The 21,727-nt window shown below is 52.0% G+C and overlaps 2 protein-coding genes across 4 annotated transcripts in view; both read left to right on the top strand.

Annotated features, from left to right (window-relative positions):
• Window positions 1-464: 464 nt before the first annotated feature.
• On the top strand, window positions 465-20,134 carry LOC131345471 (oxysterol-binding protein-related protein 6-like). Of its 2 annotated transcripts, none has more exons than XM_058378390.1 (22): window positions 465-614; window positions 5,470-5,674; window positions 5,807-5,938; window positions 6,172-6,225; window positions 6,314-6,427; window positions 7,310-7,489; window positions 7,578-7,713; window positions 8,089-8,213; window positions 8,318-8,392; window positions 8,897-9,059; window positions 9,169-9,302; window positions 10,622-10,714; window positions 11,149-11,311; window positions 11,402-11,691; window positions 11,998-12,135; window positions 12,946-13,009; window positions 16,633-16,711; window positions 17,836-17,980; window positions 18,077-18,224; window positions 18,384-18,510; window positions 19,045-19,167; window positions 19,299-20,134. In XM_058378390.1, the coding sequence occupies exons 2-22, from the start codon at window positions 5,567-5,569 to the stop codon at window positions 19,405-19,407; spliced, it is 2,700 nt and encodes an 899-aa protein (XP_058234373.1). In that variant the 5' UTR covers window positions 465-614; window positions 5,470-5,566; the 3' UTR covers window positions 19,408-20,134. The 2 variants fall into 2 exon arrangements, with proteins under 2 accessions (XP_058234373.1, XP_058234374.1); XM_058378391.1 differs by lacking the exon at window positions 465-614 and adding an exon at window positions 4,859-5,290.
• A 457-nt stretch (window positions 20,135-20,591) lies between these two features.
• LOC131345509 (TANK-binding kinase 1-binding protein 1-like) overlaps window positions 20,592-21,727 on the top strand; it is a 70,406-nt gene continuing 69,270 nt past the window's right edge. For both annotated transcript variants that reach the window (XM_058378441.1, XM_058378442.1), the window contains exon 1: window positions 20,592-20,742. The gene's annotated coding sequence lies outside the window, so the exon portion shown is untranslated. The remainder of the gene's footprint in view (window positions 20,743-21,727) is intronic.

Here is a 21,727-nt window from a genome sequence, read left to right as displayed (position 1 = left end):
AGTTGAGTTAGAGTTGATCTCAGTATCAGTGTGTGGGTGATCCCGGGTGGAGCGCTCACTAACAACTCTGAGAAACATCAACACTAGAAAACAATAGAGAATTCAGCACTGATACATCAGCTATTAATACACACACACACACCACATCACACACACAGTTACTACAGCTGTCAGTCAGTCCGTTTGTTACCATGGCAACCCTTTACCTGTCAATACAAACAGTTTCTTCAAAAAAATATTAAAAAAAATCCACCCTGTCTCTATTACCACAGTTATAGCTAGCTGATTAGCTGATTAGTATGTCTGCCTCATGGAGTGACGAAGCTAATGAAGCTAACAAATTAAAACCTGAAGCCGGAAACAAAACGTGAGAGTGGAGAAACATCATGAGGAGCAGATTCACTCAGGAAAATATAACCATCATGTGTGGAAAATGTGTGAAATGTTAAGCAGCAGAAAGAAACAGAAACAAACAAACACACCACCACTCTCGGTTTGGCTCTGGGATGGACGTGAAAGGGGCGTGGTTTTCTTCTGACGCAGCAGGTGAGAGCACAAAGCACGAGCGGCGTGTGTCTCGCGCAGCAGTTTCTCCCTCACACCTGGCTGTACAGGTAAGAAACAAACACATTCTCTCCCCCCCCCTCTTCACTGCGGAATATATATATATATATATATATATATTTTATAGCTTTTAGTTTAAAACTGTGTTAATGTGATGATGTCGCTAGTACCTGAAGGTTTTGTGTAAATCTGTGAGGAAAGTGAAATTATTATTATTATTATTATTATTATTATTATTATTATTTAGTGTTTAAACACCTATTCTGAGTCCATGGAGCAGTGCGGGTTTCAGGTGTTTGGTGTGGTTTCTCAGTGGTTCTCAGGTTAGCTAGTTTAATTAGCCTCTAATTGGCCTCTCACCTGAGAGTGAGCTGCACGCGCTCTCCCTCTGCTTTATTCTCGGGATATTTATGCCCCTTTGTCCAGCTTCATCACCCTGGTCATGTCGTGGTGTGAATGTCCACTTCTTCAGGAAACTTCAGAGTTCTTTACTTTGCTTTATTACCCTGACTTCAGCTGTTAAAGGAATAGAGCGGCATGGACGCAGAGTGAAGTGCGCATGCGCAGCAGGTACTTCTAGACGATACTAAGGTGTGGATTTGTTTGTAACCGGATGTTAAACATGCTGTGGAGAAAAGATAAAGCCCGTGCGCGTGCACTTTTTCAGCTTTTCAACCCCCAAATGTTTAACAGTGAGTTTCCTGCTGGACCATGAGAACATCTCGGTCACTGAAACACTCCAGGCTGAAGGTGATGAGGTTTCTGGGGCTTCCTGTGAAGGTGTGTGTGTGTGTGTGTGTGTGTGTGTGTGTGTGTGTTACACTCCTGTGTGTGTGTTACACTCCTGTGTGTGTGTTACACTCCTGTGTGTGTGTGTGTGTGTGTGTGTGGGCTTGCACTCCTGTGTGTGTGTGTGTGTGTGTGTGTGTGTGTGTGGGCTTGCACTCCTGTGTGTGTGTGTGTGTGTGTGTGTGTGTGTGTGTGTGGGCTTGCACTCCTGTGTGTGTGTGTGTGTGTGTGTGTGTGTGTGTGTGGGCTTGCACTCCTGTGTGTGTGTGTGTGGGCTTGCACTCCTGTGTGTGTGTGTGTGTGTGTGTGTGTGTGTGTGTGTGTGTGTGTGTGGGCTTGCACTCCTGTGTGTGTGTGTGTGTGTGTGTGTGTGGGCTTGCACTCCTGTGTGTGTGTGTGTGTGTGTGTGTGGGCTTGCACTCCTGTGTGTGTGTGTGTGTGTGTGGGCTTGCACTCCTGTGTGTGTGTGTGTGTGTGTGTGTGTGTGTGTGTGTGTGTGTGTGTGGGCTTGCACTCCTGTGTGTGTGTGTGTGTGGGCTTGCACTCCTGTGTGTGTGTGTGTGTGGGCTTGCACTCCTGTGTGTGTGTGTGTGTGGGCTTGCACTCCTGTGTGTGTGTGTGTGTGGGCTTGCACTCCTGTGTGTGTGTGTGTGTGGGCTTGCACTCCTGTGTGTGTGTGTGTGTGGGCTTGCACTCCTGTGTGTGTGTGTGTGTGTGTGTGTGTGTGTGGGCTTGCATTCCTCCTGTGTGTGTGTGTGTGTGTGTGGGCTTGCACTCCTGTGTGTGTGTGTGTGTGTGTGTGTGGGCTTGCACTCCTGTGTGTGTGTGTGTGTGTGGGCTTGCACTCCTGTGTGTGTGTGTGTGTGTGTGTGGGCTTGCACTCCTGTGTGTGTGTGTGTGTGTGGGCTTGCACTCCTGTGTGTGTGTGTGTGTGTGTGGGCTTGCACTCCTGTGTGTGTGTGTGTGTGTGTGGGCTTGCACTCCTGTGTGTGTGTGTGGGCTTGCACTCCTGTGTGTGTGTGTGTGTGTGTGGGCTTGCACTCCTGTGTGTGTGTGTGTGTGTGTGGGCTTGCACTCCTGTGTGTGTGTGTGTGTGTGTGGGCTTGCACTCCTGTGTGTGTGTGTGTGTGTGGGCTTGCACTCCTGTGTGTGTGTGTGTGTGTGTGTGTGTGGGCTTGCACTCCTGTGTGTGTGTGTGTGTGTGTGTGTGTGGGCTTGCACTCCTGTGTGTGTGTGGGCTTGCACTCCTGTGTGTGTGTGTGTGTGTGTGGGCTTGCACTCCTGTGTGTGTGTGTGTGTGTGTGTGTGTGGGCTTGCACTCCTGTGTGTGTGTGTGTGTGTGTGTGTGTGTGTGTGGGCTTGCACTCCTGTGTGTGTGTGTGTGTGTGGGCTTGCACTCCTGTGTGTGTGTGTGTGTGTGTGTGTGGGCTTGCACTCCTGTGTGTGTGTGTGTGTGTGTGTGGGCTTGCACTCCTGTGTGTGTGTGTGTGTGTGGGCTTGCACTCCTGTGTGTGTGTGTGTGTGTGGGCTTGCACTCCTGTGTGTGTGTGTGTGTGTGGGCTTGCACTCCTGTGTGTGTGTGTGTGTGTGTGTGTGTGTGTGTGGGCTTGCACTCCTGTGTGTGTGTGTGTGGGCTTGCACTCCTGTGTGTGTGTGTGTGTGTGGGCTTGCACTCCTGTGTGTGTGTGTGTGTGTGTGTGTGTGGGCTTGCACTCCTGTGTGTGTGTGTGTGTGTGTGTGTGGGCTTGCACTCCTGTGTGTGTGTGTGTGTGTGTGTGTGGGCTTGCACTCCTGTGTGTGTGTGTGTGTGTGTGGGCTTGCACTCCTGTGTGTGTGTGTGTGTGTGTGGGCTTGCACTCCTGTGTGTGTGTGTGTGTGTGTGGGCTTGCACTCCTGTGTGTGTGTGTGTGTGTGTGGGCTTGCACTCCTGTGTGTGTGTGTGTGTGTGTGGGCTTGCACTCCTGTGTGTGTGTGTGTGTGTGTGTGTGTGTGTGTGGGCTTGCACTCCTGTGTGTGTGTGTGTGTGTGTGTGTGTGGGCTTGCACTCCTGTGTGTGTGTGTGTGTGTGTGGGCTTGCACTCCTGTGTGTGTGTGTGTGTGTGGCTTGCACCTGTGTGTGTGTGTGTGTGTGGGCTTGCACTCCTGTGTGTGTGTGTGTGTGTGTGGGCTTGCACTCCTGTGTGTGTGTGTGTGTGTGTGGGCTTGCACTCCTGTGTGTGTGTGTGTGTGTGTGTGGGCTTGCACTCCTGTGTGTGTGTGTGTGTGTGTGTGTGGGCTTGCACTCCTGTGTGTGTGTGTGTGTGTGTGTGTGGGCTTGCACTCCTGTGTGTGTGTGTGTGTGTGTGTGTGTGGGCTTGCACTCCTGTGTGTGTGTGTGTGTGTGGGCTTGCACTCCTGTGTGTGTGTGTGTGTGTGGGCTTGCACTCCTGTGTGTGTGTGTGTGTGGGCTTGCACTCCTGTGTGTGTGTGTGTGTGTGTGTGGGCTTGCACTCCTGTGTGTGTGTGTGTGTGGGCTTGCACTCCTGTGTGTGTGTGTGTGTGTGTGTGGGCTTGCACTCCTGTGTGTGTGTGTGTGTGTGTGTGTGTGTGTGGGCTTGCACTCCTGTGTGTGTGTGTGTGGGCTTGCACTCCTGTGTGTGTGTGTGTGTGTGTGGGCTTGCACTCCTGTGTGTGTGTGTGTGTGTGTGTGTGTGTGGGCTTGCACTCCTGTGTGTGTGTGTGTGTGGGCTTGCACTCCTGTGTGTGTGTGTGTGTGGGCTTGCACTCCTGTGTGTGTGTGTGTGTGTGTGTGGGCTTGCACTCCTGTGTGTGTGTGTGTGTGTGTGGGCTTGCACTCCTGTGTGTGTGTGTGTGTGTGTGGTGGTGGTGGTGGTGGTGGTGGGGGGGGGGGTGTTGTACTCCCGGCCCTGTAATGATCATTAAAAGTATGTGTGTGTTGATGAGAGAGGGATTAAGGCTACGTTCCAGCAGAGGAGTGAGTGTTACAGTATCAGGACGTGGTCACAGTGAGGAATGAAGTAAAGAAGTCTCGGCTGAAGGTGTGTGTGTGTGTGTGTGGGGTGATGAAACCAGCGTGTGGTCTGATCACATTCCAGTGAGTGCCTGAACGAGTCTGATCACTCTGAGGTGTTCTGTACTGTTCCTCTGGAGCTCTGTGTGGTGTTGATGGGTCACTTCACCACCAGAGTCAGCTTCATGATCAGACCTGAGTGCTGACACTCCAGGCTCCTCACTGAGGAACTGTTTACTTCACATGTTTTAAAGCCTCTCCACAGTGTGAGGACTGCAGAACACGTAACGTTCTCCTGCTGGATTTAAACGCAGTGAGGAACGGTTGGACCGCCTGCCCCAGAGCATCATGGGTAATGTGATGAGAAGAACTGAGAGGAGATGAGTATCATACAGATCAGATTATATCTGATCGGTTTCCTCAGTGGAGTGTTTGAGTTTCAGCTTCATGCTGCTGTGGAGGTGTGTGAGAGAGAGAAGTGGGTGAAACTGGGGCTGTGGAACAGGTTCACACACGTCACTCTGGAGGAATTCCAGTCATTTGTTTATAATGCAGGGAGGAGAGGAGCGGCGTTTAATAATCAGCTCTTCACAACATGTTTCTCCATCACTCTGGTATCTCCGGCATGAAGATCCACCAAAACAAGAGTGCTTATCACGCAGAGGAACCATTAGAGGAGCATGAATAAAGCCTGGAGGAGGAGGACTTGCCTCCCAGATTATTCCAGATGAACATGCTGTAAACACCCGTGTGTGTGTGAGAATCCTGTCCGGTTTCTGTTTCAGAGCTCTAACACACCCTGAATGCCTCTCTGTTTACCTGTTAAAGTGTGTTACAGCTCACACACACACACCCATTCATTCAAAGACATTGCTCCAGGTCCTCAGAGCTGGGATTAGTTCTCTCTCTGCAGGGGTCAGCTGCCTGGTCAGTCCTCCATTGTTTCTGTGGCACTTGTTTTCCTGCAGGAGATTTTATTATTTTAGTATAAATGATTAATGCTGCTCCTGGTCATTTAGTTTTTTTCTGAAATCTGTTATTTCTTTCATCTGGACATTTGTTATAGTGTTGTGATGTAGTAATCTGTGTGTGTTTTTCTCTTGCAGTTTAGTGGTCAGTATTTTTAGTTAGATGTGACCTGGAAGGGATCAGGAGTGTGAAGTTGTGGTCAGTGCTATCGTATCGTATTGGAGCGGAGAGTTGATGGTGAAGATGGAGCCTCACAGTAACAGCACTGCTCTGGAGAAATCTCCTCTCTCGGCTTTTAAACCCGGTCACTCTCGCAGCTGCAGCACCGGATCCTCTCGACAGGTCAGTGTGTGTCTCGTGCTCTCTCTCTCTCTCTCTCTCTCTCTCTCTCTCTCTCTCTCTCTCTCTGGCACTCTGCTCTGTCCTCATTATGACCTCACACGCTGACGAATCACGCTTTTTCACCATGTACAGAATTCCAGAGACTGGGAGGTGATGACCGATATCCAGTCCAGTGTCGTCCACCCAGAGAAGAACAGCATCCCGGGGATTTGTGAAGGATTCCTGATGAAAAAGAGGAAGTATCCGCTTCAGGGTTGGCACAAGGTGAGAGAGAGATCACTGAGGAAAACAAACATCTCGTGTGTGTGTGTGTGTGTGTGGTTTTTACTGAAGAAACCAGTGATGTCCAGTGGTGCTCAGATGCTCATTAGCTTAATCAGTTTGTTCAACGCCTTTTTTTACCATTTTGTGTAAGTGCCCCCTGCTCTGGACGCTGGACTCAGTCACTGCTTTACACTCCTGTGACTGGTCATGTTCTGTGTTATTTCCTGCTGCAGAGATACTTTGTGCTGGAGAAGGGGATCCTGAAGTACGCTAAATCTCATCAGGATGTGAGTTGTCCTTCACTCCTTTATCTCTCTGCAGTTTATTCCACTTGCACTGTGACTGGATTAAGTGTGTGTGTGTGTCGTCCTGCAGGTGATGAGAGGGAAGAACCACGGAGCTCTGGATGTCAGCCTCGCCGTGATGTCAGTCAACAAAAAGTCCAGGCGGATCGACCTGGACGCAGGAGACAACCTACTGCACTTAAAGGTGTGTTCACTCGGGTGTGTGGGTGGGGGTGAGAGCGCGATCTCGGGGGGGGGGGTTGGGTGAGAGCGCGATCTCGTGGGGGGTTGGGTGAGAGCGATCTCGTGGGGGGTTGGGTGAGAGCGATCTCGTGGGGGGTTGGGTGAGAGCGATCTCGTGGGGGGTTGGGTGAGGCGCGATCTCGTGGGGTTGGGTGAGGCGCGATCTCGTGGGGGGTTGGGTGAGGCGATCTCGTGGGGGGGTTGGGTGAGGGCGCGATCTCGTGGGGGGTTGGGTGGCGCGATCTCGTGGGGGGTTGGGTGAGGGCGCGATCTCGTGGGGTTGGGTGAGGGCGCGATCTCGTGGGGGGTTGGGTGAGGGCGCGATCGTGGGGGGTTGGGTGAGGCGCGATCTCGTGGGGGGTTGGGTGAGGGCGCGATCTCGTGGGGGTTGGGTGAGGCGCGATCTCGTGGGGTTGGGTGAGGCGCGATCTCGTGGGGGGTTGGGTGAGGGCGATCTCGTGGGGTTGGGTGAGGGCGCGATCTCGTGGGGTTGGGTGAGGGCGCGATCTCGGGGGGTTGGGTGGCGCGATCTCGTGGGGGTTGGGTGAGGCGCGATCTCGGTTGGGTGAGGCGCGATCTCGTGGGGTTGGGTGAGGCGCGATCTCGTGGGGGGTTGGGTGGGTGAGGGCGCGATCTCGTGGGGGTTGGGTGAGGGCGCGATCTCGTGGGGTGGGGTTGGGTGGGTGAGGCGCGATCTCGTGGGGGTGGGGTTGGGTGGGTGAGGGCGCGATCTCGTGGGGGTGGGGTTGGGTGGGAGAGGGCGCGATCTCGTGGGGGGTTGGGTGTGTGAGAGAGTGATCTCGTGTGTATGTGTGATTTTGATTAGTATGTATTCTGTGTGCAGGCTAAAAGTCAGGAGATCTTCTACATCTGGATGACCAAACTGACCGCTCACCGCATCTATAAGAAGAACGAGGCTGTGAGTATCCACCAGGGCGTGCTGCAGGCTCTCTCAGCTGGACACAGCAGCACACTGTCCAGCATGGCCACCTTCGCTCAGATGAACAGAGACATGAGGGACACGGTAAGGTCACGTCACTGCTGGCGTCCACTACACACTTCGTCATCAGAGTGAGTTCCTGTGTTCAGGATCTCCATCTTTATCTCTGCAGCTTCCTCAGTTCCAGAGCCCCATCAACGGCTTCCAGCCTGCTGCACTGGACTCTCCGTCTCTGGCCTCGTCACGGGTCAACCATAAAGTTTCTGCCTGGCTTCAGCAAACGCAGCAAGCTGACGCCTGCCAACAAGGTTAAACTCCTCCCTCTTCCTCCTCCTCCCTCTTCCTCCTCCTCCCTCCTCCTCCCTCCTCCCTCCTCCTCCCTCCTCCCTCTTCCTCCTCCTCCCTCCTCCCTCTTCCTCCTCCTCCCTCCTCCCTCTTCCTCCTCCTCCCTCCTCCCTCTCCTCCTCCTCCTCCTCCCTCCTCCCCCTCCTCCTCCCTCCTCCTCCTCCTCCTCTCCCCTCCCCCCTCCCCTCCTCCCCCCCTCCTCCCCCCCCCGCCACCCCACCCCTCCTCCTCCCCCTCCTCCCCCCTCCTCCTCCTCCTCCCCTCCTCCTCCTCCTCCTCCTCCCCTCCTCCTCCTCCTCCCTCCAGTGAAATGTGACTTTGACCTTTGACCCCTGCAGAGCTGGCCCGCTGTCAGCTGGACCTGGCTGAACTGGGACGTCTGATCCAGATGTTGCACTGGCTGGAAGCAGATCTGAAAGATCCCATCAACAACAAGGATCTGGAGAAGAGGATCAGCATGCAGGTGAGGGAGCACTTCCTTCATCTTCACTCTCTCACTGAGTTTCATCTTCAGACACTCTTCTTATTGGGTGTGTGTGTGTGTGTGTGTGTGTGTGTGTGTTTTAGAATCTGACTCTGGACAAGCCGAAGAAGAAGGTGGGGAAAGTTTGGGGACACAATCGCACCATGTCACACGGGATGGTGAGTCTCACCTCTGTCCACTGGTCAGATTAAATACACGGTCACTTACAACACCTCTTTATTAAATAACTCACCCTCTCCCCCTCTCTTTCTCTCTTCCCCCCCTCTCTTTCTCTCGCCCCCTCTCTTTCTCTCTCGCCCCCTCTCTTTCTCTCTGCCCCCTCTCTTTCTCTCTCGCCCCCTCTCTCTTTCTCTCTGCCCCCTCTCTTTCTCTCTCGCCCCTCTCTTTCTCTCTCGCCCCCTCTCTTTCTCTCTCGCCCCCTCTCTTTCTCTCTCGCCCCCTCTCTTTCTCTCTCGCCCCCTCTCTTTCTCTCTCTCCCCCCTCTCTTTCTCTCTCGCCCCCTCTCTTTCTCTCTCGCCCCCCTCTCTTTCTCTCTCGCCCCTCTCTCTTCTCTCTCTCGCCCCCTCTCTTTCTCTCTCGCCCCCCCTCTTTCTCTCTCGCCCCCTCTTTCTCTCTCGCCCCCTCTCTTTCTCTCTCGCCCCCTCTCTCTCTCTCGCCCCCAGCTTCCTGCCAGTAATCATATCAGTACGTTGTCCTCCTCCTCTGGACTCGGAGCGTCTCTTCAGTCCATCCCGGATTATGTTTACTCTCAGCTCTCCACACCACACTGCACTTCACCTGAGGGGAAGAAACTCCAGGAGAACATTTACACTGCGTCTCAGAGACGTGAGTTCACTAATCACACCTCGCTAATCACACTTTACTCTACACTAATCGCACACTGCACATGAAACCTGGAGAGCTTTTAGTGACTTACCCCACTGTGTGTGATTAGTCCACACATCTCTGAAGTCCATCCATGAGATGTTGTCATCAGAGCGTGAGCGTCTCACTCAGGCGTGGACCGGACCGGACCTGCGTCAGTCCACCTCTGACCAGCTGGCCTCCCTGTGCACCACCCTGTCTGAGGTCAGTGCTCCCGTAGTTTCACTGATGTATTTCTTTTTCTTGTATGTTCATGCTCTGGTTATCCTCACTGCTTAATTACATGTAGCCACAAGCTCCATTAAAACTCTCAGAGCTGAGGAGGACTACATGATGATGATGATGATGAGGAGGAGGAGGAGTCCTGACTCTAAAGCCACATGCTGCTCATGGGAATAAACTCTGTGGGGTTTCTCACAGTTTGTAGAGATGTTTAGCTCCAGTGTGCCTGGTCACTGCACCATGAATAAATGAATGCAGTCATGATGTAAAGTTTGTTATTGTTTTAATGACTGAAGCAACAAAAATTCCATCACTATTAATCCATATAAAAGTTTTTGAAAAGTTAAGTTTAAGTGTCTGTCTCTGTCTCTCTCTGTGCGTGTCTGGGTCGTTGTCTGTCTCTCTGTGTTGGTGTGTCTCCCTGTCTCTGTGTGTGTTTAGGAGCACTAGTCAGTGGTAATTCCATGTTTTTTCTCCAGAGCTGTTGAACTGAGTCTCAGTGTTTTTCAGTGAGAGTAATGTGTAATAAACCGTCCAGTCACACAGCTCAGTCTGTAGTGGACACAGTGTGCTTTTACAGGGTGCTATAACTTTTAACCTGGAACTCAGTTGATCTAGATTAGAGATGTCTCCCTTTCAGGACATGATGATAAAGGAGAGGTTTTCTGCAGTACAGAAATCCAGCAGTCGTACCGCTCCAGTCTGATTAATCCGATCCGAGGTTCACGTTAGCGCGTCTGATTTTACTCCACACGTTTTCTTGTGTAAGTGCTGCAGAGGTTCAGATACATTCCTCCATGATGTGTGAGATAAAGGAGAATGTTCAGAGGAAACCGGTCTGCTCGGGAGACGCCTGTGTGTGAAACTACACCTCTGATTCTGTCTGCTGAGGGGAAGAAAGATGATCAGACTGGTTTGGGGGGTGTGTGTGTGTTAAATGTCAGAAATGTAAAGCATGCAGCAGGATTGCCCAGAAAGTGTTGATGGGTGAAGTCTTTGTGAATGGATGTGAAAGTTCACATGCAGTTTAAACTTTTACAGATTCATATTAATGTTTTTATTTCTGTCTGATGTTTATTTCATTCACAGTAACACCGTCTCAGTTGAGTTTGTCGTCGATCAGCTCAGGAGTTATGATATCACCTCCCCTTTTATTTTATTATTATTTTTTTTTTAATATATATAAAGTTAACATGGTTTGATTGGGATTCCTGGTATGAAAGCTTCCTGATGTTTTAAATACTCATGATTGTGGTGTTTGTGACTCATTTAAATGTTTCTCTCTCTCTCTCTCTCTCTAGCTGGAGCTTCAGTCTCGTCTCACTAAAGTCCACTCGGTGTCTCTGTCCTCCGATTCGTCTGAGGAGTCGTTCTGCACCGTGACTCAGGATCAGGTGAGTTCTCACCTCACACAACTCTTCAGAGTGATCTGACTGGATGGTGGTGATGGTGGTGGTTCGAGGGTTTAGGTAAATATGATCAGGTCTATAACGTGAGTAATAAAGAATGTGAGTAAGAAACACTTGTGGAAATTCCCCAAAAAGGTTACTTCCTGGTTTTGTTGGTTATAGCTGCTATAAACACCCTCACCCCCTTGTTATTTATAATACAGAAATATACCATCGCTTGTTGTTACACTGCAGAGAAGTGTAAAAAGCAGAGACATGATGATAAAGTTGATAAAGATCAAACTGTGAAAGGCTCGGATCATCAGACGCTCCGGTTTCTGAGCCGATGGGAAACAGGAAGGAGCTCTGAAGAATCTGAGCTTTGATGGTGTTGAGGTTTCTCATGTCTGTGTGGATGGATTTGTGATGTTTCTCCTCAGAGCTGTGAGGCACGCAGCAGGCTGTCCGTCGCAGAGTCCATGGCCGAGTATTTTGACGCCAACGAGAACATCGTGTCTGAGAACTTATCGGAAAACGAGGCTTCTGACGAGTCGGGTCTGAGCGACGTCACCACCAGCAACTCGGAGCCTGAGGAGGGACAGGGTACCTCGTTAATTCCTGCTCTAATTAATCAGGGTTTAATGAGGGATCATCACAGACTGATTGTGACTCTTGACTGCTGTTGTCCTGCAGCCGAGGTGAGAATGAAGTACAGAGCGAGTGTGTCCAGCGCTCCGGATGTTCCCTCCAGCGTGCCGAAGGAGACGGGTCGGCGTACGGTTCTGCCTGCACGTTGCGCCGATAACAGCCACATCGGCATCCTCTCCATCCTGTACAACAACATCGGGAAGGACCTGTCTCGCGTCTCCATGCCCGTCGCTCTCAACGAGCCGCTCAACTTCCTGCAGCGTGTCAGCGAGGAGCTCGAGTACTCTGAACTGCTGGACATCGCCAACCGCACCGATGACCCCTATGAGAGAATGGTACGATCCTCCACGAGTCAGTGTGATTTCAACATGATTCATTATGGATGAATGAATCAGCTACAGAATCATTTCATCTGATTCAGTGTTTCTCTGATTCATATCTCCTAATAAGAGTCTCTTTTCTACTGAATCTTCAAATGATTCTTTTCAGTTTGATTCAGGATTCTTTAGTATCCTATATGATTCAGTGTTCAAATAAATATGATTCAGTATTTGATTTAATCTTATTTGGTTCAGTGTTGTGTATATAATTTGACATTCATGATTCTTCTTTATACTTTTTAATGTGTGTGTGTGTTCCAGGTGTACATGGCAGTGTTCTCCATCTCGGGATACGCCTGGGCCTCATGGAGGAATCGCTACAAGCCCTTTAACCCGGTGTTGGGAGAGACGTACGAGAGCATGAGGGAGGACCGTGGCTTTCGGTACATCGCTGAGCAGGTAGAGCGACCTCAAGTAACACAGTACACCGTACACCCTCAGTACTCCATACACCCTCAGTACACCCTCAGTACACCCTCAGTACACCCTCAATACACCCTCAGTACTCCATACACCCCTCAGTACACCCTCAGTACTCCATACACCCCTCAGTACACCCTCAGTACTCCATACACCCCTCAGTACACCCTCAGTACTCCATACACCCCTCAGTACACCCTCAGTACTCCATACACCCCTCAGTACACCCTCAGTACTCCATACACCCCTCAGTACTCCATACACCCCTCAGTACTCCATACACCCCTCAGTACACCCCTCAGTACTCCATACACCCCTCAGTACACCCTCAGTACTCCATACACCCCTCAGTACACCCTCAGTACTCCATACACCCCTCAGTACACCCTCAGTACTCCATACACCCCTCAGTACACCCTCAGTACTCCATACACCCCTCAGTACACCCTCAGTACTCCATACACCCCTCAGTACACCCTCAGTACTCCATACACCCCTCAGTACACCCTCAGTACTCCATACACCCCTCAGTACACCCTCAGTACTCCCTCAGTATTCAGTACTCCCTCTTCCCTGCTCTGTACAAACTGTAGACTGTTCTGGTGTGGTCTAGATCATGTGGTGGGATTTCTGGACATGACCTCAGTTTGTTTACTTTGATCTTGATCATGTTTTTGTGTGAGCTGTTCATCCAACAGAGTACCTGTAGATCTGTGTAGGTGATTAGATGTGAAGCTGTAGGTGAAGTGGTGATTGATACGTGTGTGTGTGTGTGTGTGTGTGTGGTAGGTGAGTCATCACCCTCCCGTGTCTGCGTGTCACGCTGAGTCGAAGAACTTCACTTTTTGGCAAGGTGAGTGTTTAACCTGTGATGGATTAGATGCCTCTGAACTCATTTCTAATTACGCACTGATGTATCTGATCTGGTGTGGGTGGGTGTGTGGATAAATGTGTGGGTGGGTGTGTGGATAAGCGTGCGTGTGTGGATAAGCATGTGTGTGGATAAGCGTATGTGGGTGTGTGTAGATAAACGTGTGTGTGTGGATAAACGTGTGTACATAAACGTGTGTAGATAAACGTGGGTGTGGGGATAAACGTGTGGGGATAAACGTGTGTACATAAACGTGTGGGTGTGTACATAAACGTGTGTAGATAAACGTGCGTGTGGATAAACGTGTGGGTGGGTGTGGGGATAAGCGCGTGGGTGTGGGGATAAGCGCGTGGGTGTGGGGATAAGCGCACGTGGATGTGTGTGTGTGTGTGGGGATAAGCGCGCGTGGATGTGTGTGTGTGTGTGTGGGGATAAGCGCGCGTGGATGTGTGTGTGGGGATAAGCGCGCGTGGGTGTGTGTGTGTGTGTGTGGGGATAAGCGCGCGTGGATGTGTGTGTGTGGGGATAAGCGCGCGTGGATGTGGGTGTGTGGGGATAAGCGCGCGTGGATGTGTGTGGGGATAAGCGCGCGTGGATGTGTGTGGGGATAAGCGCGCGTGGGTGTGTGTGTGTGTGGGGATAAGCGCGCGTGGATGTGTATGTGTGTGGGGATAAGCGCGCGTGGATGTGTATGTGTGGGGATAAGCGCGTGCGTGTGTGGGGATAAGCGCGTGCGTGTGTGGGGATAAGCGCGTGCGTGTGTGTGGGGATAAGCGCGTGCGTGTGTGTGGGGATAAGCGCGTGCGTGTGTGTGGGGATAAGCGCGTGCGTGTGTGTGGGGATAAGCGCGTGCGTGTGTGTGTGTGTGTGTGGGGATAAGCGCGTGTGTGTGTGTGTGGGGATAAGCGCGTGCGTGTGTGTGTGTGGGGATAAGCGCGTGCGTGTGTGTGTGTGGGGATAAGCGCGTGCGTGTGTGGGGATAAGCGCGTGCGTGTGTGGGGATAAGCGCGTGCGTGTGTGTGTGGGGATAAGCGCGTGCGTGCGTGTGTGTGGGGATAAGCGCGTGCGTGCGTGTGTGTGGGGATAAGCGCGTGCGTGTGTGTGTGGGGATAAGCGCGTGCGTGTGTGTGTGTGGGGATAAGCGCGTGCGTGTGTGTGTGTGGGGATAAGCGCGTGTGTGTGTGGGGATAAGCGCGTGCGTGTGTGGGGATAAGCGCGTGCGTGTGTGGGGATAAGCGCGTGCGTGTGTGGGGATAAGCGCGTGCGTGTGTGTGTGGGGATAAGCGCGTGCGTGCGTGTGTGGGGATAAGCGCGTGCGTGTGTGTGTGGGGATAAGCGCGTGCGTGTGTGTGTGGGGATAAGCGCGTGCGTGTGTGTGTGGGGATAAGCGCGTGCGTGTGTGTGTGGGGATAAGCGCGCGCGTGTGTGTGGGGATAAGCGCGCGCGTGTGTGTGGGGATAAGCGCGCGTGGAGTGTGTGTGTGGGGATAAGCGCGCGTGGAGTGTGTGTGTGGGGATAAGCGCGCGTGGAGTGTGTGTGTGGGGATAAGCGCGCGTGGAGTGTGTGTGTGGGGATAAGCGCGCGTGGAGTGTGTGTGTGGGGATAAGCGCGCGTGGAGTGTGTGTGTGGGGATAAGCGCGCGTGGAGTGTGTGTGTGGGGATAAGCGCGCGTGGAGTGTGTGTGTGGGGATAAGCGCGCGTGGAGTGTGTGTGTGGGGATAAGCGCGCGTGGAGTGTGTGTGTGGGGATAAGCGCGCGTGGAGTGTGTGTGTGGGGATAAGCGCGCGTGGAGTGTGTGTGTGGGGATAAGCGCGCGTGGAGTGTGTGTGTGGGGATAAGCGCGCGTGGATTGTGTGTGTGGGGATAAGCGCGCGTGGACTGTGTGTGTGTGGGGATAAGCGCGCGTGGACTGTGTGTGTGTGGGGATAAGCGCGCGTGGACTGTGTGTGTGTGGGGATAAGCGCGCGTGGACTGTGTGTGTGTGGGGATAAGCGCGCGTGGATTGTGTGTGTGGGGATAAGCAAGCGCGCGTGTGTGTGTGTGTGGGGATAAGCAAGCGCGCGTGTGTGTGTGTGTGGGGATAAGCAAGCGCGCGTGTGTGTGTGTGTGTGGGGATAAGCAAGCGCGCGTGTGTGGGGGGGGATAAGCGCGCGTGTGTGTGTGTGGGGGGGGATAAGCGCGCGTGGACGTGTGTGTGGGTGTGTGTGTGGGGATATGTGCGTGTGTGTGGGGATATGTGCGTGTGTGTGGGGATATGTGCGTATGGGGGGGTGTGGGGATGAGCGCGTGTGCGTGTGTGAGCGCGTGTGCGTGTGTGGGGATGAGTGCGTGTGTGGGGATAAGCGCGTGTGCGTGTGTGGGGATAAGCGTGTGGGGGTGTGGGGATGAGCGCGCGGGTGGGTGTGGGGGGATGTGGGTGTGGGGATGAGCGTGTGTGTGTGTGTGTGTGTGTGTGTGTGTGTGTGTGTGTGTGTGGGGATGAGCGTGTGTGTGTGGGGATGAGCGTGTGTGTGTGTGGGGATGAGCGTGTGTGTGTGTGGGGATGAGCGTGTGTGTGTGTGGGGATGAGCGTGTGTGTGTGTGGGGATGAGCGTGTGTGTGTGTGGGGATGAGCGTGTGTGTGTGTGGGGATGAGCGTGTGTGTGTGTGGGGATGAGCGTGTGTGTGTGTGGGGATGAGCGTGTGTGTGTGTGGGGATGAGCGTGTGTGTGTGTGGGGATGAGCGTGTGTGTGTGGGGATGAGCGTGTGTGTGTGGGGATGAGCGTGTGTGTGTGGGGATGAGCGTGTGTGTGTGTGGGGATGAGCGTGTGTGTGTGTGGGGGTGAGCGTGTGTGTGTGGGGATGAGCGTGTGTGTGTGGGGATGAGCGTGTGTGTGTGTGTGGGGATGAGCGCGTGCGTGTGTGTGTGTGTGTGTGTGTGGGGATAAGTGTGTGTGTGGGGATAAGCGCGTGTGTGTGTGTGTGGGGATAAGCGCGTGTGTGTGTGTGTGGGGATAAGCGCGCGCGTGTGTGTGTGTGGGGGGATAAGCGTGCGTCTGTGTGTGTGGGGATAAGCGTGCGCACACGTGTGTGTGTGTGGGGATAAGCGCGTGCGTGTGTGTGTGTGTGGGGATAAGCGCGTGCGTGTGTGTGTGTGTGGGGATAAGCGCGTGCGTGTGTGTGTGTGTGGGGATAAGCGCGTGCGTGTGTGTGTGTGTGGGGATAAGCGCGTGCGTGTGTGTGTGTGTGGGGATAAGCGCGTGCGTGTGTGTGTGTGTGGGGATAAGCGCGTGCGTGCGTGTGTGTGGGGATAAGCGCGTGCGTGCGTGTGTGTGGGGATAAGCGCGTGCGTGTGTGTGGGGATAAGCGCGTGCGTGCGTGTGTGTGGGGATAAGCGCGTGCGTGCGTGTGTGTGGGGATAAGCGCGCGTGTGTGTGTGTGTGTGTGTGGGGATAAGCGCGTGTGTGTGTGTGTGTGGGGATAAGCGCGCGCACGTGTGTGTGTGTGTGTGTGGGGATAAGTGTGCGTCTGTGTGTGTGGGGATAAGCGTGCGCACACGTGTGTGTGGGGATAAGTGTGTGTGTGTGTGGGGATAAATGTGTGTGTGTGTTTTCCTCTTCTCTAGATCAGAGATGGAAGAATAAATTCTGGGGAAAGTCTGTGGAGATCATCTCGACTGGGCTGGTGAACGTCTCTCTGCCGAGGTCAGACATTTCACTGTGTTTATTATTTTGGATCCCTTACCAGGGTGTGGTTTCACTGTCTTCGTCTTCTTATTTTTACCCTGTTGCTATGGTGATGTGAAGGTATAAATGGCAAGAATGATACTTGTAGGGTTAAGAGTGTCACTCTTATAAAAACTTTATAAAAAAAAAATCAATGGCGGGGGGGCAGAGGGGGGTGAGGCAGTGTGTGTGTGTGTGTGTGTGAGAGGATGTGTCTGAGGGGGGGGCCAGTGTGTGTGAGAGGGTGTGTCTGAGGGGGGGGGGCAGTGTGTGTGAGAGGGTGTGTCTGACGGCGGGGGGGGGCAGTGTGTGTGAGAGGGTGTGTCTGACGGCGGGGGGGGGCAGTGTGTGTGAGAGGGTGTGTCTGATGGCGGGGGGGGCAGTGTGTGTGAGAGGGTGTGTCTGACGGCGGGGGGGGCAGTGTGTGTGAGAGGGTGTGTCTGACGGCGGGGGGGGGGCAGTGTGTGTGAGAGGGTGTGTCTGACGGCGGGGGGGGGGCAGTGTGTGTGAGAGGGTGTGTCTGACGGCGGGGGGGGGCAGTGTGTGTGAGAGGGTGTGTCTGACGGCGGGGGGGGGGGGCAGTGTGTGTGAGAGGTTGTGTCTGACGGCGGGGGGGGGGGGGGGCAGTGTGTGTGAGAGGGTGTGTCTGACGGCGGGGGGGGGGGGGCAGTGTGTGTGAGAGGGTGTGTCTGACGGCGGGGGGGGGGGGGCAGTGTGTGTGAGAGGGTGTGTCTGACGGCGGGGGGGGGGGGGCAGTGTGTGTGAGAGGGTGTGTCTGACGGCGGGGGGGGGGGGGGCAGTGTGTGTGAGAGGGTGTGTCTGACGGCGGGGGGGGGGCAGTGTGTGTGAGAGGGTGTGTCTGACGGCGGGGGGGGGGCAGTGTGTGTGAGAGGGTGTGTCTGACGGCGGGGGGGGGGGCAGTGTGTGTGAGAGGGTGTGTCTGACGGCGGGGGGGGGCAGTGTGTGTGAGAGGGTGTGTCTGGGGGGGGCAGTGTGTGTGAGAGGGTGTGTCTGGGGGGGGCAGTGTGTGTGAGAGGGTGTGTCTGGGGGGGGGCAGTGTGTGTGAGAGGGTGTGTCTGACGGCGAGTTCCTCTGTGTGTTAGATACGGAGATCATTACCAGTGGAATAAAGCAGTGACCTGCATCCACAACGTGTTCAGTCAGCAGCGGTGGCTCGAGCACTATGGCGACGTCGTGATCCGAAACCTGAAGAGTGATGTCTGCTCCTGCAAAATGACCTTTGTGAAGGTGTGTGTACTGTCTCTCACACACACACACACACACAAGTGCTCGGGTAATAATCACTTCAGTTAGCACTGACTTTAACACTGCTATTCCCCACAGTCTCGCTATGGCGCTGGAGAAAATAAAAACGAGGTCCAGGGTGTGGTTCTGGATCAGGCAGGGGAGGTGGTGCATCGTTTCGGTGGCTCGTGGCATGAAGGCATCTTCTGTGACACTCTGCCTAACCCACAGTGCCTCTGGAAACCCAGTGAGTGTCATGACCGAGCGTTTCTATCATACCTCAGCTCTCAGGGACGAGATACCTGCTCGTTTCTATAGTAACAGTAGACCTTAACGTTCTTACTGTCCTGTAATGTCCAGTCCGTGTGGTGATCTGAGACCTGTCCTGTTCTTCTCTAATCCACAGATCCTCAGCCTGAAGATTATTTTGAGTATTACGGGTTCTCTTGTTATGCCAGAGAACTAAACGAGCTCACGCCTGAACTGAAGGCCATCCTGCCGCCTACGGACACACGCTTCCGCCCTGACCAGAGGTGTGTATCTCACCCAGTGTGTGTGTCTCAGTGCAAAACCTCACTATCGGACTGGACACTCAGAGGAAGAACACTGGATGAAATCTACTGAGAATTTCTTCTTCTTCTCCTCCTTTTCCTTTTTCTCCATCATCTCCTCCTCCTTCTTCTTCACCTTTTTCTCCATCTCCTCTTCCTCCTTCTCCTTCTCCTTCTTCCTTCCCTTTCTTATCTCCCCCACACATTGTTGTGTATCTAACCAGATGGTGTGACACTTTAAATTCAGGGTTTCCTTCATCTTGGCTTTTTTCTGGCCACATGACTTCATATGATAAGAAGTCGCAGCTCAGAGTCTGAGATGTGAAACTTGGTCTCATGGAGCTGGTGTTTCCTGTCTACAGTATTTGCATGTGTATAAATGGAAGCTGTAGTGTTGGAGTTCTGACCATTACACTGATCTGTGTTGGGAATAAGGATTATGGAACATTGCATTTGGAGCAGAGTGTAAATGTAAGTTCAGTCAGTCCAATCAGAATCTTTCTTCCTTTCCCACAGACTCCTTGAGGAAGGAAAAGTGCCCGAATCGGATAAACGTAAGGACGAGGTGGAGGAGAAACAGAGGGAACGGAGGAAAGAGCTGTCTAAGCTAGGAGAGGAACACATCCCTCGTTTCTTCAGGTGAGTCCGGTCTTTACTAAACAGATAATCGTTTGCAGATCTGAACAAATCCTTCATGATGTAAAATCTAGCTCCTGATTTATACAGTAATGTCCTCAAATCTCCAAACTGTGTCTTTATTTCTTCTTCAGGAAAGCGGTGGACGATGCAGGCCGAGAGGTTTGGGTCTGTAACGGAACCTACTGGAAGATCAGAGAGGATCCTGGATTTGCCAATACAGATAATCTGGAGCTGTGGTGAAGGAAATCCACAGAGAGAGAGAGAGAGATTATTTATTTATTCCGATTTTTCTTTTTAAATGAAGTGCAATATGTATCGCTCCTGATGAATCACTTTCTGACTACTCCGAATCGATTCTGAATCACTTGACGGGATTAGAATCCGAGTACTGATGCTCGGAGAAGTGGCGTGAGGGATAGTTTGGCGTGACGATGAGCCGCAAGTGTTTGCGGTGATGATGCCTGTGAGGAGTGAGTGATTATTTATTTATTTAGATGATGCTCCTCGTTATCCCCCCCCGCCCCCCGTTAGTCAGTGATGAGAAACTGAGATTTACACTCTGACCTTTAAAGCATTTTACTTTTTTATCTGAGGAGTTTTATTTAAAAAATGTCCTGTACTGTAAAGGGGAGGGGTTTATTCTGGACTGCTTGTTATTTTGGGTGTTTACACTGAAGTCCTGGAACTGACACAGGACTCTGACTGTGTTCATGATGGTGATGAAGCACATTTGAACACATCTGACCTTTTTCCTGTTCAACACTGCTGATTGTGTAAATATTTCTCATCTTGTTAAAGCATAGTTTATTAAAATCCTAGCTGAAAGTGTGTGTGTGTTTTAGCTGTGCAGGCCAAAGGAAAACACTAGTAGTGTGTGTTTTAGTGAAGAATCTCTGATTGTAGAAAGCTGTTTGTAATTCTACACAATGAACTGAATAAAAATGAGGGAGAAATAAACTTTGTCTGACTGAGATGCTTTAGCACACATCCTTGCTAACTTCTGTACTATCATCTACCTCAGAAATGTCTGTAAATAGTGTGATGTGGAGTGTGTGAAAGTTAGTGGGTTAATAAATAGTGTGTGTGTATATACCTCCATTTTTCTGTTTATCTACTAAACTGCCCTGAGGATTTGGACTAATCCCAGCTGGGAGCAGGAGCAGGGTAATAAAGTGATCGGGGTTGAGCTTCATAGCTGAGTTATTAATCACACTTACACTTTCACACACAGGTTTTTTCAGCTCCTCTTCCTCAGTGCTGACGAAGGCGGTTGCTGACCTTTCCAATATGGCGGACGCGATGACGCAGCTAGCACGCCGCGGCTAGTCAGAAATGCGGCGCCTCGCGCCTCCTGTATCTCAGGACTTATTATGAACTGAAGCGTCGGGAAGGGGGAAGGGGGGAGGGAGGGGGGTCAGCGGCGCATGCGTGTTGGAGATTTGTGACCTACACTCGATTTTGACTCCCGTGTTGTTGTTGGTCTGTGGCACGCGCGCACTGGCCGGCGGTGTGATTGATGATTAAACCGGAAGACGCGGTGGGTCCGGAGGTCCGGAGCGCGCGCCTCTGAGCACCGTGAGTAAAAAACACCGAATTTCATTTGACATGTAAAGAGTTTAAAGCCTTGCAGAGGACATGAGGATGCTCCAGTGATTTTACTGTTTACCACACACACACACACACACACAAAAGAACCTCGCGTGCTGATCAGGATCTGTTTTGATCCAGATATCATCAGAGCATAGAGACACCTGGTGTGTGTGTGTTCGATATGTGATTACAGCAGCGTGTAGTGCTAAATGGACAATAAATACTGAGCGCGTGACATCTGCACGTGCACACATTCCCTGCGTTTCAGTGATATTCATTATTAATAAAGTAAAATTCCTGAACACTGATGAATAATAATGTGTGTGAGCTCTGCTTCTATCTGATATGATTCCATCTGACACACACACCCTTCACACAGACACTCTACTGGTTTTAATGGTGGTAATTAAATCCATCTGCTGCTCTAGTGTTGGTGAAGGTCTGGTGTTTTTCCTCCTCATGGTGTAGATGGTCAAGGGGTTTCACACTGTGTGTGTGAGTGTGTGTGATAAATTCAGCATCACCCAGTCTGCAGTAAGATAGTGAAGTGTTCATCCCCCTGCAGTGAGAAGGTGAAGGTAGCGTCACTTTAATCAGGAAGGTACTTCAGAGTTCCTCAAGGTTCCTGAAAATGATGTTCTGAAAACACATGTTCTGCTGATGGTTCAGTCCAACAACCGGGAAGAGGAAGAAGTTTAGACCTAAGCTCTGAGAGCTTACCTCTGCTAATCTAGAGAGCTAATCTCTGAGAGTGAGAGATTATATTTAATCTTACATGCTGCTTCAGAAGATGATGTGTGTTGGGTATTGGGACACCCCTCCAGAGTTCAGGTGTTGTTTTTCAGGGGTTGGACTCGGCCCCTTAGTTCCAGTGAAAGGAACTCTTAATGCTTCAGCTTCAGACATTTTGGACAATTTCATGCTCTTTGTGGGAACAGTTTGGGGATGACCCCTTCCTGTTCCAACATGA

The sequence above is a fragment of the Hemibagrus wyckioides genome, linkage group LG24 (genome assembly GCF_019097595.1).
Source record: "Hemibagrus wyckioides isolate EC202008001 linkage group LG24, SWU_Hwy_1.0, whole genome shotgun sequence".
NCBI classification, from domain to species: domain Eukaryota; kingdom Metazoa; phylum Chordata; class Actinopteri; order Siluriformes; family Bagridae; genus Hemibagrus; species Hemibagrus wyckioides.
Note: the sequence above shows the minus strand (reverse complement) of the source record. Positions and strands in the feature narration are given on the sequence as shown.